Source organism: Betta splendens, chromosome 1, assembly GCF_900634795.4.
Source record: "Betta splendens chromosome 1, fBetSpl5.4, whole genome shotgun sequence".
Classification (NCBI taxonomy): domain Eukaryota; kingdom Metazoa; phylum Chordata; class Actinopteri; order Anabantiformes; family Osphronemidae; genus Betta; species Betta splendens.
This window is the reverse complement of record NC_040881.3, coordinates 4,238,879-4,256,342: the sequence shown is the minus strand read 5'-3', so window position 1 is coordinate 4,256,342 and position 17,464 is coordinate 4,238,879. Positions and strand designations below refer to the sequence as shown.

At 46.1% G+C, this 17,464-nt stretch overlaps 2 protein-coding genes across 2 annotated transcripts; both read left to right on the top strand.

The window, feature by feature from the left end:
* The first annotated feature begins 183 nt into the window (after positions 1-183).
* LOC114859376 (carbohydrate sulfotransferase 12-like) lies at positions 184-4,906 on the top strand. Its single transcript, XM_029157462.3, has 6 exons — positions 184-385; positions 1,835-2,470; positions 2,608-2,750; positions 3,586-3,714; positions 3,984-4,176; positions 4,335-4,906. The coding sequence occupies exons 2-6, from the start codon at positions 1,943-1,945 to the stop codon at positions 4,602-4,604; spliced, it is 1,263 nt and encodes a 420-aa protein (XP_029013295.1). The 5' UTR covers positions 184-385; positions 1,835-1,942; the 3' UTR covers positions 4,605-4,906.
* Positions 4,907-5,915: 1,009 nt separating this feature from the next.
* On the top strand, positions 5,916-15,919 carry ern2 (endoplasmic reticulum to nucleus signaling 2). The gene is made up of 24 exons (XM_029157455.2): positions 5,916-6,228; positions 7,682-7,799; positions 7,899-7,932; positions 8,086-8,158; positions 8,241-8,313; positions 8,460-8,582; positions 8,663-8,764; positions 9,310-9,369; positions 9,454-9,670; positions 9,935-10,013; positions 10,094-10,244; positions 10,339-10,490; positions 10,701-10,886; positions 10,972-11,107; positions 11,183-11,287; positions 11,386-11,476; positions 11,583-11,772; positions 11,857-11,953; positions 12,076-12,275; positions 12,367-12,514; positions 12,595-12,722; positions 12,865-12,988; positions 13,067-13,134; positions 13,212-15,919. Exons 1-24 carry the CDS (start codon positions 6,142-6,144, stop codon positions 13,392-13,394), a joined length of 2,925 nt encoding a protein of 974 aa, XP_029013288.1. The 5' UTR covers positions 5,916-6,141; the 3' UTR covers positions 13,395-15,919.
* The last annotated feature ends 1,545 nt before the right edge of the window (positions 15,920-17,464 follow it).

Below are 17,464 nucleotides of genomic sequence, written 5' to 3'. Positions count from 1 at the left end.
CCCAAAAGTATAATAAATGAAAATATCACTAATGTACTCAGTTACTTTCGACCTCTGCTTCCAACAGTTTCTCAGTCGACATCTTGCGCGGCCCCTGAGGGTCCTCGGGCCTTAGTTTGGGGACCACAGTGAGGCGCTCAGGCGGTTTAGGGTTTCACGGCTAAATGCGGGCGGTATGCGCGGCGTGGTGCGACAGAAAACTGGAGCGCGTGCAGGAGTGGGACGCTGGTCTCCCCAGACCTCGCGAGATTTACTCTTGTTCTGTGCGGAGCGCCGACCGCTACAGTCCTGCGGCGTCCTCCCGGTCTCATCACCGGGCTGACGGACAGAGAGGGACGCGGAGCAGGCGACAAAGGACCGGCCGATCAGCAGCATGGAACCCACGGTAAGAACCCACGCTTCGGCTTGTGTGCGTGATTGTCAGTCACGCAGGCTGGAGCCCGGACCGGTGAAGGGATGCTGCCGGTGTGCGGAGGGAATAACGACACCGGAGCCGGGCTTTCCTCCACATCAGGAGGAGGAGGAAGAGGTTCGTGGGAGGAAGAATGTGGAGAAAAGGGGCTCCAGGCTGGTCTGAAGCAAAGTCCAGCAGCCTGCGCGAGAGATGGAAGGAGCGGTGAAAGGACGCATTGTAACTTGTGTACAGGATAAATAGGAAAGGTTGTTTTCTGAGCGAGAACCAGGAGGGAGTGACGGTAAACAACACGAATACAAATAAAAAATATAAAAACAACAATGATATTAAGTGAGATGAATCGGTCTATCGACTGGCGTCTACCTACTGAAACTTTTCATTGCGTTTCACTGTTTAGTGCAGAAGTTTAGGGCTGAGAGTTTGGACATGTGGGATTTTTCTCTCCAGTCAACGTGGAGCACAGATTCTAACCCCAGTGGAAAGAAACACCACAGAAAACCCATAATTTGCTCTGTCAGAATATGAGCTGTGGGAGCTTCTGCTTCTCGTCCTTGCAGACAGATCGTTTCATTGGCATTAGCCGCTTTTTCCCCTATTTCCCTCAGAGCGGAAGGTTTGATGGTCCAAACAATAAGGGCAGCGGAGCCTCCAGCACGCGCTTCCACCCCCACAGCTCTGCCTGTTCACATCTCCGTGACAGCTGAGCGCCTCGGGCAGAGCCTGGAGTTCCCACGGCCCCTCGGCTGCTTCACGGGACAGAAGCTGCTCATTGTAGCATGTGCTTTTTCACCTATTAGTTTTAATTGTTTGGACTTTGAACGAATAACCCACTTTAGGGCCATATTGTATAAGAAGACAGAGGAAAGCAGCACGTGATGATCAGAATATTATACTGGTTGGTTAAACAATCCTAATCAACATGAGACAATACAAACCAGCAAAATCAGATGAAATGTTGTTGTTTTTTAACTTTGTTTTTTGTTATTTTTACCTTAGTGACATTCAAGACATTTACCTGTATTTTAACCACTGTTTTATTTACTAATTTAAGAAATTGATGAGTAGAACAGGATGCTTCCTTTTACAATCCATTCAAAGAAGATATAAACACTTAACATAAACTGATTATTATTACTGAGTCTACAAAACTGCTGAACTGTAGCTCAGTCATCAGTAACTGTGGTTAAGGTTCTATTGCGTGAGACGTAGTGGTGGTGTGTTATTGTCCTCTGTCGCTTTAAAGAATAATTTTAAATAAAAGGAAGTGAAGTTACAGTAAGCAGCAAATGACAGCTTCTCTTAAAACCATGTAGCTGTAGCTGTAAATGTGATTTAAATGTGTATATGTGCATATATATATTTGTGTTGAAATACCCTACAAACGCAGGGGTGTGTAGTAACGTTTCCTGTTTCTTTCAGTTGCAGCTGAAGAGCAGGAAGTCACTCCTTCCGTGGTAGACGGCCACCATGGAGTTGAGATAACCTCTCCCTCTGCTCACCAATCGCAGCTCTGGATCGGCCACAGCCATGGGAATATGGCGCGGTCTGCGAGTGGCGTTCCTCCTGGGCTCTTTGTTTATGATCCTGCTCATCATCGTCTACTGGGACGACGTTGGGGGATTCAACCTCTACCCGCTGCAAGGCTCCAAACGCCCGCCGCCTCGCTCTGGTTCCACCACGAGCCCGTCGCTCTCGCCCCCCGCCGACGCAGCCAGAGCCGGGTCCTCCTCTCACAAAGGCTCCGTCGCCGAATTCACTGCAAAACCCATCCCTGAGAAGTTACCGGAGGCGACAGAGGAGCACATTGACGAGGAGGGAGAGGGCGAATCTAATCGGAGGAGGGAGGAAACGAGCGAGGCAGAGGAACAGGAGACGAGCGCCGCTGATGAGCGGAAACAGGAGGCGAGGAAGCGGAGGATTGTGGACGTGTGTTCAGGGAATGACGGCGTGGAATTCCCGGGAAGGACTCGTACGTTTGAGCAGGTGCCCAACAGGGAGCTGGATCACCTGATAGTGGACGATAAGCACCAGATTATCTACTGCTACGTTCCCAAGGTACAGTACCGCTGCTGGTTGTGGGTTTGTGTGACTGAGTGGGTTCACGCTCTTCACGCGTGGATGTCAAGTGTAAGAGATTTGCTGTGAGATTTTCTGCCTTCGCTTGACTTCCCGTCTCGCCGTTCCCTGCTCAGGTTGCTTGCACCAACTGGAAGCGAGTGATGGTGATTCTGTCCCAGTCTCTGGTCTCACCCTCCTCAGGAAAACCCTACACTGACCCAGAGGCTGTGCCGCCCGACCTGGTGCACAACTCCTCCCTGCACCTCACCTTTGCCAAGTATGACACACAAAAAGTATTACGTTCCACGGTTGTGTTTGTATAAACTGATAATATGTCCCTTCATCCTGTTAAAACCCCCAAATTTCCACAAACATTATTGAAAATTTTACTGGATGTGAAACTGAATCACGCACACAGAAGTGAGTCAACAGTCACTTGTTTATTTTAACTCACTGTGTGTAAAAATGTGCTGTGGGAAAACTTTTTTTGGTAGTAAAATCCCTGGTTTGAGCCTAATTTAGAAACAACTTTCCGATCCCCAAATGGGGCATTTACATCATCGTTATTATAACGGCAAGCTCATCCTTCTCCCAACGAACTGTCAGTTCACGAAGAAAAATGCAGACAGATATAACTATTAATAGACTATTAATAGGCAGCAGACAGAGAAGGGTGAACATAATATCCTTTAAACATCATGAGCATTCAAATAACGAAGGACGACCTCTTCATTTAAAACTAAAATTCGAAGTTGCTGTGTGATTTTTCTCAGCAGCAGAGCCTCGTGTCTGTCTCCAGTCCCTCAGCACTGGAACTGTGTTTGACCAACTGTCCACAAGCTAAAGTACAGAGTACGTATTTACGGAGTTGACACTTGGATAAGCAGAGTGGAAAGGACAGGCGGGGCTCGGCGCTGCAGCACAGACAGGCCTTTCTCCATCTCTAGGGAGCGTTCTGTACTTCTGTCTCAATACGTGCTTTTCCCCCTGCTCAACTCTGAGACACATTGTTCTCCCATCTACAGCTGATATTTATATTTGTAGTTGTATTCTGACACCACACGTGTGACTTTAGTAATATTTTGTGTGTCTCTCCATGTGTCTGTCACCAGGTTTTGGCGCAACTATGGATCTCTGTCCCGCCACCTGATGGCACTCAAGCTGCAGCACTACACCAAGTTCCTGTTTGTGCGGGACCCATTCGTGCGACTCATCTCTGCCTTCAGGAACAAATTTGGAAGGTGTGTTTTATCTCATGGGGGAGAGAAAGAGAGCCTGTGTAAATAAGGCCAATGCATGAAGACATTTCAATTAGTTTGCTCTCATTTAAGTTGCAAGGTATGTCAAATATCTTGCTTGGTGAGCTCTAAGAAAATTTCACCCTTTTCAAATTCCCTCCGGCCAAAAACAGCAAAAAACAGTAAATTCAAATGATGCAAAACAAACTTTATTAAAGGCATGGTATTAACTGATTTAATGATAAATGGTGCATATGCATATATGTTTCAAGGCCTAATGAGGACTTCTACAGGCAGTTTGGTTCAGTCATGCTGCGTCGTTATGGTAACGTGACGGAGCGTTTACCTGAGACGGCGGCTGAGGCGTTTGCAGCAGGAATCAAACCAACGTTTCAGCAGTTCGTCACATACCTGCTGGATCCGGAGACAGAGAGGGGGAGTATCTTCAACGAGCACTGGAGACAAGTAGGCATCTCTTGCAGCTACAGCCCACACAGTAACACATAAAACAGTTTGAGGTGGTGGGATTTTGTGGCAGATTTTGACTCATTGACCAACAAAAAGCATAGCGTTGTGTAGCTAATGAAGTGGTGTGAGTATCTCTTGGGCTGGTTGTGTTTCAGGTGTACCGACTGTGCCATCCATGTCAGATCAAATATGACTTCATTGGACGACTAGAAACCCTGGAAACGGATGCGGAGCACCTGCTCAAAGTGCTGCGGGTCGACCACCTGGTCCGTTTCCCTTCGGGGTCGCGGAACCGCACCGCAACCAGCTGGGAAAGAGACTGGTTCGCACAGATCCCGCTGAGGATGCGGAGAAAACTGTACAACCTGTACGAGGCAGACTTTAAGCTGTTCGGTTATCCCAGACCTGACAGCGTGGAGCGTTAGTGATCACACACAGCCAAAGGCCTGGGCACTGCACTGTGTGGAGAGCCCACACCTCACCTACCTGCACACAGCCAGCATGCGCCTTCAGAGACCATTTGCTTTGTGCATACCTCAAATGAAAGGAGTGCCTGCTTTTATTTTATTTTATTTTTGTCATCATGTCATATCTGAAGCACAAGCTGCGTTAACCCAGTCTGTTTTCCCATGTTTGAGGCACTTTGAATAGTATTTTAAGAATAGTAAATCATGGGGAAAGACTGTGGCTAACTGATGAATAAAGAGGAACAAAGTGTTTTTCTAAACGTTTGTCTTTCTTTTTCTGTTTTAAAATGTGAGATAAACAACTAGTCGAGGCAAAAGAAATAACACCTTTTGTTTACTTGAAGTTTCCAACAAACCCTGGTTAAATCAGAGACGGTGAGAAAACGGTAACAGAGCTACAGTGAGAAGCAAACAATGGTTAGACTGAAAGCTTCCGTTTAGCATCTAACCCACATGTCGCACAGAATATCAAAATCAGTCTTTGATGGAAAGATAGAAAAGCAACTTCACACACAGAATGAAATTCCAAAGAAAATACAAATCCACAGGACGAGGTGAGCCAGAGGACAACTGTCCAAAAACAGCCTTGAGGTTTGGCCTAACTTTCTTCCTCAAAATATTGTTCACAGATATACTTCCTATTTCCTATAATAAAAGGAATATATTTGATATATTCCATGAAAATATTCTTTGAACACCATCCAAAAATAATTCCGGGTCAAGCAGAGTAGAATGTTGCAGAGAAAACAGATCTTGAAATTAGATCAGAATAAACTTGGAAGTGAAACAGGCTAAAAATCAAACAAATAAAAATATTAGGTTTACTGTATATATAGAGTATATATGTAAATGTAGTCCTGATCCAACGATATATCTTGTTTACTTCTTGAAAATGATCCACTCTATGTGCCTGAGAATTATCACCTTGACCAATATTACACAAAATTTCTAAAGTGAGTGATATCGTACTTTTACAGTTTGCGTTTCCAGCGCCGATGGGCGTGTGTGTGTGTTCGTATAGTCATGAGCACACATAATGACGTTCTCCACTACTTTCTTTTGCACAAAACCTTCCTGTTGTTGCGCTCACAGCTGCCCTGCTGTCGCTTTCCACGTGTTCCAGTCTTTTCCGCGACCCCGCCCCTTCTCGTGCCCCTTCTCACCGCCCATTGGTCGACCCGGCTGCCATCAGCGCGCGGTGCGGTCAGCCCCGCCCACTCCATCTTTGACAGTTTGGCGGTGACGTCACAGGTTCCGTCCCAACACGGAAATGTGGAGTAACAGCACGAACGGCGGTGCTGCTGTTGTTGTGGATTTGAGTCCGCGCCGTTCGCCTGGATTTCAGCCGCTTTGGTCACTGTCCGCTCGGATTCGGAGATGTTGAACGCTCGGGAGTAACTTTCAGCCGGATGGGGCCCGGAGCTGGAAATGGAGAGAGAGTTCGACCTGTGTTAGTTCAATAGCTGGCTCGCCTTTGTCCTGTTTGTGCGGAGCCATGAAAGGCCGTGTTGTGGGGGTCACGCGAGCCGTGGGGCGACTGCTGCTCTGTCTGCTGCTGTCCTGCGAGGGGAGACTGTTCCAGGTAACCTGCAGCCTGTCTTCCGACACCGCTCTGTTTGTGTGCGGGTGACTTAATTAGACACCAACTGGCATCCCGCTGGGCGTCTGTGTCTATTATTAGGCTCCGGTAAAGTTGCCCTGATATAACAGGATGTAGAAGTATGTTGTTTTCCAGATTGCTGGATACTGCGTGTGCTCGAGCTTAGAGAACCCAGACAAACGGGAGACCAGTGGATGACAGTCAGTCAGTGTAACTACTGTTAGTGTTTGTGCTATAATACAGGTATATAGAGCTTGGTTAAAGCAGTTCAAACAACAGTACAGTAGGAGACAGAAAGTGACCAAATAGACACATTGTTAAGACACAAAATTACTTTAGAATAGAGAAATTTCACACACCCTCCCAACAATCAACTACTATCTACTATCAAATAGGCCAATAATAAAGATAAAGATGAACAAATCTGCTGCAGTGTGACACAAATTGACCATAAAGGGACATTAGCAATTCAATGTTAAGTACAGTTGTGTTTAAAGTAAAGTAACAAAGTGTTACTTGTACCTGAACAGGGCGTGTGTTTGTTCAGGGGCCCTTATTCTGTAGAATAGACAATTTTGTGTTTTCCATTAAAAGTCACACTCTTATTTACCAACATGAGTTGTAAAATAAAGGGAAAATATAGTCTCATTGAAAAATAGTAATTTGTATTTGAAATAATAATTGTTTTTAATTCTCCAACTTTGCTCTCATCAAAGAATCCTCCATATGCAGCAATTACAGCATTGCAGGCCTTTGGCATTCTGGATGTTAATTTGTTGAGGTAATCTGGGCCTGGGACGCAATGAGCAGACACATTGTACCATTACTACACCGCACTGACAGTTGCTGGAGATGGGCCTCTATACACTTAAGTAAATACTGCAGCAAAAATCAAACATTTGCAGCTAAAATAGTCATTTACCTCATTAGTGATGTAAACAGTGTATTTCTGAATTGTTCATTGCAAAAAAAGTGCCTTTCTGTCAAAAATAAGGACATTTCTAAGTGACCCCAAACCTTTGAACGGTAGTGTATATGATACATAAATGTCTCTGTCTTGTTTCATTGTGTTTCGTTGAACACATATCAGAGAGCAATTTTGTGTGTTGCCATTTGCCACCCCTTGATGGGCAAATATGGGAGTGGTGAACAAACATACAATAGTTCAGTGAAGGGTGTTGTGTGTAGAAGAGGCCTCGCCTCCCCCTGGGACATGAGAAGGATATCCTTCTACTGTAAATGAGGGAGAGTACAATAATTGGAGCAGAAGTTAGTGCAGAACAGCACTGTCGGCCCTTTGCAGAAGGGACACACCCACTGCGACGCACACACTGTTGTCAAGCTAGGCTGAAATCCTGGATACATGACACGCCGACTGAACCCTTCGCCAGACAGCTGGCTGAAAGTTTCCCTCTCTCTTTCTGGTGCCCGTCAGGTTGGAGGGGTGAAATCGGTCACGCTCCCAGAGTCCCTCCTGTTCGTGTCGACGCTGGACGGTAGTCTGCATGCGGTGTCCAAACAGTCAGGGGACATCAAGTGGACCCTAAGAGAAGGTTCATAGACACCATTACTAATAAGGTCAAAACGTCACTGCAGGTATAAAAAACATGTCTTTAATGTTGCTCATGAAATTGTTTTTCGGATCCTTTCAGACCCCGTAATTCAAGTGCCTGTTTACCTCACAGAGTGAGCAACACACACATTTATACACATGCAAGCACACACACAGCTGGGTAATATTAGACCCGCCTGATGTAATGCGCCTTAATCTGGCTCCAGCGCCAGGTTTCAGTGTGTATCCTGTCATTATCCTACTGATGTGTGCACATTTTCTTTCAGGCCAAGTTTCCTCCCAGATCCCAGTGATGGCAGTTTATATGTCCTGGGTGGGAAGCACAAGGAAGGCCTGGTGGTGAGTGATGATGTGTGTGTCTGTTTGTTCCCGTTCGCGTGTCTGTTCCTTGTCTGATCTCATTGTGCTGCTCTACCTGCAGAAACTGCCCTTTACCATTCCAGAGCTGGTTCAGTCTGCTCCCTGCAAGAGCTCGGACGGTGTCCTCTACACAGGTGGGACAGAACATTAGGACCTATTCATTCATCCCTGTGAGACAGACACGCATGAGTGAATGCAGAAGCGAACGTGGCACTAGATCACCCCAGTGTAAATATTTGTATGAAAATAATAAAAAATAAATATTTGTGTGCACGTGCAGGTAAAAAGCAGGATGTGTGGCTTGTGGTGGATCCTGAAACTGGTGAGAAGCAAACCAGTTTAACCACCTCCTCCTCTGAGTCCATCTGCCCCAACAGTCCTCTGCTGTACATCGGCCGCACAGGTACGTCACACTGTGCATCGCAGGTGTCATCATTGATCTTGGCCTCACGCTCAGGAAGTCTCTCTCCGTTTGTTTTCCAGAATACGTGGTAACTATGTTTGATACCAAGACACAGGAGCTACGCTGGAATGTGACCTACAAAGATTACTCCGCTCCACCCTATGATGAGAAGCTAGACTACAGTATGTCTGCAAACTGCGCTCATTTGTTAAAGCGATACTTCACCGCTAAAAAGATGATGAAGAAGATGTGTTGTAAATATTTTACATTTCATCAGCAAAAATGTGCAACAACATTTAAAATTGATGGTCTGTTTCCGGAGAAAACAGGGAAAACAGAAGTAATGTGTGCTGTGAAAAAATGGTCATATCCTACATCACCCAGAATGCATTGCGAATTGATTGACAAATCACCTGAGCTGCAGTGATTGGACCTACCTGTCGTTTAGCTCCGCCCCACTCTCAGCCTGGCATTGCTGGGGCAGATTAAAAAAACAGGAAGCACTAGTTATAGTCTATGAGCACATGGCAAAAAGTTTTGCAGAGGAATAAATGATAATTTCTCAGCATAGAAAATCTGATTGTCGCCTTCATTTTCAAATATTATCGTATTTAAGATAGTATCGTTTGCGTCAACCCCCATTGAAAATTGGTGAAGTTTTCCTTTAAGTTGCAGCTTTTATTCCATCCTGTCCAATATTCTCCAATCATTCCTGCTTTCCTTCCAGAAATGGCTCATCTTGTGTCGAGTGGTGACGGCCTGGTTGTGACCGTCGACAGAGAGTCAGGTAGGGAGAGGTGTGTTGTTTTTGTTGTGAGGGTTTGTCTTTGTTATCGCTGACGTCCAGTAAAACCCTCTTCTGGTCTTCCAGGTGATGTCCTGTGGAGTCAAAACTACGGCTCACCCGTCGTGGGCGTCTACCTGTACTCCGGTGACTCGCTAAGACACGCCCCCCACCTGTCGCTCGCCATGGAAACGCTGCGCTTCCTCACCTTCTCCTCCGCCAGCAACCAGGCAGACGCACACTCCACGCTAAAGTGGAGCTATCAGTTTGTGAAGGAGCAGGCCAGCGCACAAACACAACTTGTGTAAGATAAATATCATAGTGATGTGTAGTTAACATACATCTGTACATCAGGAAGCTGTAAAAACCCTTAGTGTTTGTTGTTTAACTTGGAGGATATGACAAAATTGCTAACCTGAGCGAAGGAAAGCTTTTTACAGGTTATATCACCACTTGTCTCTTAGTTCATCTCCTGATATATGACATACCTGTGGTACTGGTATCCTCAGACATCCATCACCAGTGGTATCAGTTAAGAGAATTAAACCTGTGTGGCCTTTTCTTATAGACCTACTCTCTATGTTGGAAAGCTGGACTCCCACCTCTACGCCTCCACTTCTCATGTCCATCACGGAGTCTCGTTAGTGGTACGTCAGCGTTCATTTACTCCTGTAACAGGTCTAAAATGGCATGCTAGCTGCTACACTATGTGACTGTGCCCCCACAGCCCCGGGGTCTCACTCTGGCACGAATCGAAGGTCCGCTGACGACCGGGGTGACGTTGAGAGAACGAGGAGAATGCGAGATCACGCCGTCTACTGATGTACGCTACCCACCAGGCAGCACACAGAGCAGGATAAACCACTGGTTGCTAATAGGTGAGCACACGCCACACCACCTACAAACACGTATTTGATTCATTGTAGAGCAAAGAAGAGATCCATCCCCTGATGCGTGTCTCTGTGTGCGTAGGTCACCACGAGCTCCCTCCAGTAGCTCACACCACCATGCTGAGGGATTTCCCCGCCACCCTCCAGCGTTCTGGCGAGGCCGTTATCCCGCCTCAGCTCCACACCACCCCTGCCGCCACAGTCTTCCCCCACTCCTACTACTACCAGCGATACGTGAGTCATGGCCTCAAGCGGAGGGAGATCAGACAGTGATGATCTTTATAGATTAATTTGACCAGAAAATCAATGTAATTATGTATTAAATATCAAACAACCACAGTGATTTCAAAGTGCTTAATGGAAAACATAAAGGACAAACACAGATGAATATCCTGATTATAGTTTCATTGCTGATCCTCCTTGTTATGTCATTGTATCCCTCAGTTCCAGACTGTTGCTGGGAGCCATAGCGACACCATGGCAAAGAGAGCCGGTGATGAGAGGACGTCGGGCCAGGCGGACCGAGCAGCTGCTGTGGTGCCTGTTAATCTGACCCAGGACCCTCTGACTCTGGCCGTGCTGACGCTGCTGCTGGGAGGATGGCTGGCCTTCGCGCTCACTCATCCAGCTGTGAGTCGGTCGCGCGTGCATCTGTGTCTCGGAGCCCAAATCAATTAATAACACTTTTTCTGTGGGCGTCTGTGTGTTGCTCCAGCGCACGGCCCAGCAGCTGAAAGGTCAGAGGCATCAGGAGGACGCGTCTCATGTGCAGAGCACGCAGTCGAGCGTGCAGCCCAGTCAGGCAGCGGCCCCGGGGTCTTCAGACACCACTGAGACACAGCTCTCGAATGGTACGTCGCCGTCGGGACGAGCCCTGTGTCTTCATTTACTGTGTGACCTTAGTGAGGCTTGTGGTTTCTCTGCAGACTCGCCGCCTGCTTCTCCAACACTTCCCTCCAGCTCTCCCTCTCACAGAAGCAGCATCGCAGACGGCGGCGGCAGCAGCAGCAGCGGACACAAAGCGACAGCGGGTACGGTAACACACAGCTACCACCACAGTGAGCTTCGGTTCGCTTAGAGGCGCTGTACGAGATTAATTCCTCTCCTTCTTCATTCCTCCATCTTTCAGAAGACACCGGCGACGACTTGCAGATCGGTAAAATCTCCTTCTCTTCATCTGAGGTGCTCGGTCGCGGCAACGCGGGAACTTTTGTCTTCAGGTTTGTGTGTGTGAATATGTGTGGGTGTGTATTCATGTTTCAGCCTTTTAACGGCCTGCACACACACTTACACCATGCCTCGCGTCCTTCCTGTTTGTGATCTCAGAGGGCAGTTCGATGGACGCCATGTGGCCGTGAAGCGGATCCTGCCGGAGTGTGTCGAGGTCGCGGAGCGGGAGGTGCAGCTCCTTCGGGAGTCTGACACTCACCCCAACGTCATCCGGTACTTCTGCACAGAGAGAGACCGTCTCTTCACCTACATCGCCATCGAGCTGTGCGCCGCGACCTTGCAGCAGGTCAGTGTTTTTTTGCTGTGTGCTGCTACTGTAATTAGTAGAAAAACTGTCGGCGAGATATTTCATGTGTCATGTTTCCTGCAGTATGTTGAGGATCCAACATGCTTTGCTGATCTGAATCCTATAACGCTGCTGGAGCAGACAATGTGTGGCCTCTCACACCTCCACTCACTCAATATAGGTATGTAATACAAAGAATACAGTGATGTGTCTAGATACCACACTTGATGCAACACAGGTTCACTCACAGAGAAACGTTTCTCTCCTCGGTTTCCACTTCGCCCTCATCTCCTCCATCTGCAGTCCATCGTGACCTGAAGCCTAGAAACATCCTCCTTTCTAGTCCCAGTGCACTGGGTCAGGTCCGAGCCATTATCTCTGACTTTGGGCTCTGCAAGAAAATCCCAGACGGTCGGAGCAGCTTCTCTTTGCGCTCAGGAATACCAGGAACCGAGGGGTGGATCGCTCCAGAAGTCCTGCGTGAGACACCTGGAAATAAACCAGTAAGATGCATTTGACAGGGCACAGTACATCTTCTTCATCTACGGTGTTCGTAAATCCTTGCCTACTGATTGACATGTCTTCTGTCCTCAGACAGCAGCAGTGGACGTGTTCTCGGCAGGCTGTGTGTTTTACTATGTGGTCAGCAGGGGGCAGCATCCCTTTGGAGACTCACTGAGGCGACAGGTCAACATCCTGTCAGGAGAATATTCCCTGTCACATTTTATGGAGGATATACATGGTGAGGGGTGCCTACCTACGTGCTCGCTTCCTGGAGCCTAATCTCTTTTTAATACAATATTCTTATGTTGATTAAACCAGATGATGTGATAGCTCAGGATCTGATTGAGCAAATGGTCAGCGCTGAGGCGGAGTCACGTCCCTCCACTGCCTGCGTGCTCAAACATCCGTTCTTCTGGAGTCCTGAGAAGCAGCTGCTGTTTTTCCAGGTGTGTTAAAGAGACTAGGACTATTTAATTTGTTGTCATATTGTGAAACCTAGGTAGCACACTGTTTCGTGTTGTCCTCCTGCTCAGCCCAGAGTCTCTGTAGACATTATAAATGGTGTTTTTGTGGATGCGTTTCATGCAGGATGTGAGTGACCGTATAGAGAAAGAGCCAGCAGACAGTCCCATCGTGGTCAGATTGGAGACCGCAGGAAGGTCTGTGGTTCGAACCAACTGGAGGATGCACATCTCGGTGCCTCTGCAGACAGGTGCACACACATCACGAGTACCGACGTGTCCTGTTTAACCTGCACACGATGGTAATGGGTTTTTTCTCGACATTTCAGATTTGCGGCGGTTCAGAACGTATAAAGGAAACTCAGTCCGAGACCTGTTGAGAGCCATGAGGAATAAAGTCAGTCTGCATCTGGGTTAAACAAGCACCTGACCCCTTCAGCCTGGGTTTGACCTTCTGCATTCTGCTTGTTACAGAAACACCACTACCACGAGTTGCCGTCCGAAGTGCAGGAGACCCTCGGCGAGCTGCCCGAAGGCTTCGTCAGCTATTTCACCACACGGTTTCCACGGTTACTGATGCACACACACGCTGCTCTGCAAATCTGTGCCCACGAAAGACTGTTTCACCCCTACTACCTGCCCCCTAGCACCAAATGACCCACACACACCCACAACCTGCACAGTTACACTCACTGTAGTGACTTTGGTGAGCAAAGGGAAATCCCTGACAGTGACTTGTTATTGCTTTTGTAAAGCCAGGAGTGTTTTCTAAGGGGTAAGGTGCAGGCTATGGGTTAGATTCAAGATTCAAGATTCAAAAACTTGATCAATCCCTGTGGGAAACTGCTTTGCCCACTCATGACTGCTCTCACAGATAGGAGGAAACTTAAAAATATTGAAAAATATTATTAAAGACAGACATGTAATATACATACATATATACACATACTGTACACATATATAACACATATACATGTACACATTCATATCAAATACTTTGATATGAATGTGTATGTATGTACATACAAATACACATGTACTATACTAGACAGATGCAGGTCGATCCGTACAGAGGGAGGAGGAGTTGTACAGGCCGATGGCACCGGTAGGAAGGATCTCCAGTGTCGCTCTGTGGAGCATCTAATACTGATCAGCCTCTGGCTGAAGGTGCTCCTCTGTCCAGCCACACACTGTGTAGGGGGTGGAGGTGTTGTCTAGGCTAGAGAAGAGTTGGACCAGCATCCTCCTCTCAGCTACAGCATGTAGGGGGTCCAGCTCCACCCCCAGAACAGAACCAGCCCTCCTGATCACTTTGTCCAGTCTGTTACTGTCTGCTACATTCATGCTGCTGCTCCACAGACCACAGCCTAAAACACTGGACCCACAGACTCATAGAACATCCTCAGCATGGAGCTGCAGACGTTAAAGGACCTGAGCCTCCTCAGGAAGTACATCCTGCTCTGAGCCTTCTTGTTCACAACTGACGAGTTCTTTATCCAGTCCAGTTTATTGTCAGTACACTCCCAGGTATTTGTACTCGGTTACGACCTCCACCTCTTCATTTTTAATGGTGAGAGGGGTGACAGCACTCCCAGATTTCCTAAAGTCTATCACCAGCTCCTTTGGTTTTACTGATGTTCAGTTAAATGCGGTTCTGTCCACACCAGTCCACAAAGCTGTTCACCACTTCCTGATACACTGTGACATCACCACCCTGGATACCTCCTATAATAGCAGAGTGATCAGAGATCTGGAGATGACAGGTCTCTGAGTTGAAAGGGAGACAGGGAGTCCCCTGTGGAGCTCCTGTGCTGCAGACCACTGTGTCAGACACACAGTTCTGCATGTGGACGTACTGGGATGGTTGGTGAGGAAGTCCCTGATCCATGAGATCAGGGGGGGCTCCACCTGCATGTCCTTCAGTTTTTTTTTTGCCCTTCAAGATTTTTTTGATTCTTGAATCTTGAATACATATATATGCACTGAGTTGTTAGATTTATATTATGCTATTTTTCTGCAGCTATTGCACATTAAATCATTTTAAAGAGTTCGGGCCTTGGAAAGGCTACACATTTATAATGTTTATAGAGAAAATATTTTTAAATGCTTTTCACAGATGTTTTTTTATTCTGTTAAGTGCAAACTATTCTAAAAAACAACCGGTGAAGATTTTCCGTTTTATTGTTGAAAACTGCTGAAGTTTTTGTGCCTATTTTGCAAACCAACCAAAGTTGTGCAGAATATTAGACAAAATCTCTAAACTACTCCAAATGAATTGCTGATTGTAAGACAGATGACTCTGAAGCAGGTTTAAATATTTACCATGTCCAGCAGTGAGACAAACAGATTCTTTTTAACCCAGTCACATATAGACAGGATAAAGGGCTGAGGGACGCCTGACCTGCAGCAAAGGTGTTCACTGTGCGCTTCTACTGAAATCTAGATACTGTTTTCTTTAATACTTCAATAAAACAACTGGAAAAATATAAATAATGGGTACAAAATGATGAACACTGTGGAAGGCTCTGCACACACGAGGCTCCACGGGTCTCATAATCAGGCTGTAGCTGCGGGGTTTATTTACATGTAGTAAATTTGTCTTAGGAGCTCATGCAACCTGATCATAAATATTAATGTGACCTTGTTGGAGTTTAGAGTTTTTATGAAGTCGGTTTACTGAATTATGAGCCTACTGGGGAAGCTGCTTATCATCTTTAAAGGCCTTTGTAGTCTGGATTTTAACCACTGTACATGTGAGATGTGCACTGTTGGCCAGCTGAAATGAGACAAATGGTTTCATTCAGAAGTGAAGGCTGTCCAACGTTCCAATGTTCAGTCAGCGTTTTGCTCCAGCGTATGTGAAGCGTGTCCGCTGCTCTGATGATGTAGCCACAGTGTCTGCGTGCTGTTAAATGGACACCAGTGTGTGCAAGCAATCATGCAACTGTTGTTATTTTATTTAATCAGCATATTTGTTTACTACGTTTGAGCACATGCAGATCTATTCAAAATGCCTCAGAAGTTCTGGGAGACGTGGTTTGTCCTCCCTGTGACTACGGAGGGTTCAGCAGCAGGAGGAACGAGGGAGAATTTGCTTTTATACATTTTGTTTCTGAATGAATTAAACTGGTGCCAAAGAATTCAACTTTTTTTATTCAAAAAGTAAAAACGTCTGAAGCAGTTTTCCTCTATAGACTGATTGATTGTGACAAGTTATTGTGTTGATTTCTAACTTTAGGAAAGTTAAACCTAAACTTTAAAGGAGCTTCTTATGAAAGTATCTGTTAAGGCTTCAGATGCTGTGAACATACAGTATGTCTGATATCTGCCTCAACTCTTACGCGACTGTTTTATTATGTTTTCAGGCCACGAATCTGATCAAACAGCTGAGCTGAGATTCTCACCGTTAAATATTAATGTTCAAACCTCAACTTTTTGTTTGTTAATTATTTATTCATTAGTTGCAAACATGAATATTACAGAGACGTGTCTGCTAAACATAAAAGTTGTTACATAGCCACTAAACCAACATAGATAGATGTAGATAAACCAACGCATAAAACAAAACACAGTTTAAATATTATATATATAAAACATTTCAGATTTGTTGCTGTTTGGAACATCATATACAAAAGGAAGTTTGCTTTTAGTCTGTTTAGTGTCTCTCCTGAGTTCTTTTGTTTAATCAGAATCACCCATCATATTTGCTCAGATAATTTTTTTTATAGACAATAAGTGATTTTCTCCACATAAGTTTGCTCTAAATTATAATTTTAATTTTTACGTTTTAAATTTTAATTTTAATCATAACGTGCGCTGACAAGTTTTAAAAGATGAAAAAAATCAGAAGCCAGTAGATAAATAAAAATCTCTTAACTGCAGGAATATGTTGTTTTTCGTAGCCTCACGTCTCTAAACACTAAACTCTATGACGCTTTTAATGTTGACAGACAGGTAAGACAATAACTGTGTAACTCACAGAGGAAATGATGCATAACTAATGCAGCATTCTGAGGCGTTATAAACACATTTGAAATGTGCTCCTGTTTATTCCCTCAACCGAGCAACAGCTTTAACCCTCCAGGTCTAATTAATACACAGAGAGTGAAGAGCAAACTCCTGAGCAGCAGGTGTCGTGTGTTCCTGCTCAGACTGACAGAAGCAGCGGGCTTCTGTCAGTCTGTGTCACTGCGTTGTGTTGATTCTGCTGCTGCATCGTGTTGCAGGCTCCTTCTGCACCAGCAGAGGGGAACCTTTCCCTTCGGCTCCTCCAAACCACCTGAACGAACCCAAACAGGATGTGACCAGATGATGCATTCAGAGCGATGTGTACGTGTGTAGGCACGTTGGTCACCCATCCACTTACTGTACGTGGGCTGTGCTTATCATCCCTGATCAACCAACAATCTGCCCTCGAGGCTCTAAGAGACGAGACTTCCTGCTGAAACGCGACTTCAACCCAGTGTCAGTGTGAACTAAAACAGAAGAGGCCTAATGACGCGATGGCCTGGGGGAGACTGATGTGTCACGGCCAAATCATCAGCTAATGAAGCAGCAGCTGTTTATGTTTGGTGATTATGACTCAGTCGCTTGGTCAGAAGCAGAGGGAGCTGGGCTCATTATGAAATATCAGAGTTCAGCACTAGGTCCAATCCAAACAGCCCCAGGGACACGGCAGCTTAACCAGAGTCATGGGACCACGTTTACTCTCTTACTCGCTCGGCTCT

What these genes read in the sequence shown, in the direction of transcription:
- LOC114859376 (XM_029157462.3), top strand. Translation starts at nt 1,943, where the DNA reads ATGGGAATATGGCGCGGTCTGCGAGTGGCGTTCCTCCTGGGCTCTTTG. An exon ending in TTCAGGAACAAATTTGGAAG is followed by an intron (nt 3,715 to 3,983) that starts GTGTGTTTTATC and finishes ATATGTTTCAAG; the next exon opens with GCCTAATGAGGACTTCTACA. An exon ending in TCAACGAGCACTGGAGACAA is followed by an intron (nt 4,177 to 4,334) that starts GTAGGCATCTCT and finishes GTTGTGTTTCAG; the next exon opens with GTGTACCGACTGTGCCATCC.
- ern2 (XM_029157455.2), top strand. Translation starts at nt 6,142, where the DNA reads ATGAAAGGCCGTGTTGTGGGGGTCACGCGAGCCGTGGGGCGACTGCTG. An exon ending in GCGAGGGGAGACTGTTCCAG is followed by an intron (nt 6,229 to 7,681) that starts GTAACCTGCAGC and finishes GGTGCCCGTCAG; the next exon opens with GTTGGAGGGGTGAAATCGGT. An exon ending in AGCGCACAAACACAACTTGT is followed by an intron (nt 9,671 to 9,934) that starts GTAAGATAAATA and finishes CTTTTCTTATAG; the next exon opens with ACCTACTCTCTATGTTGGAA.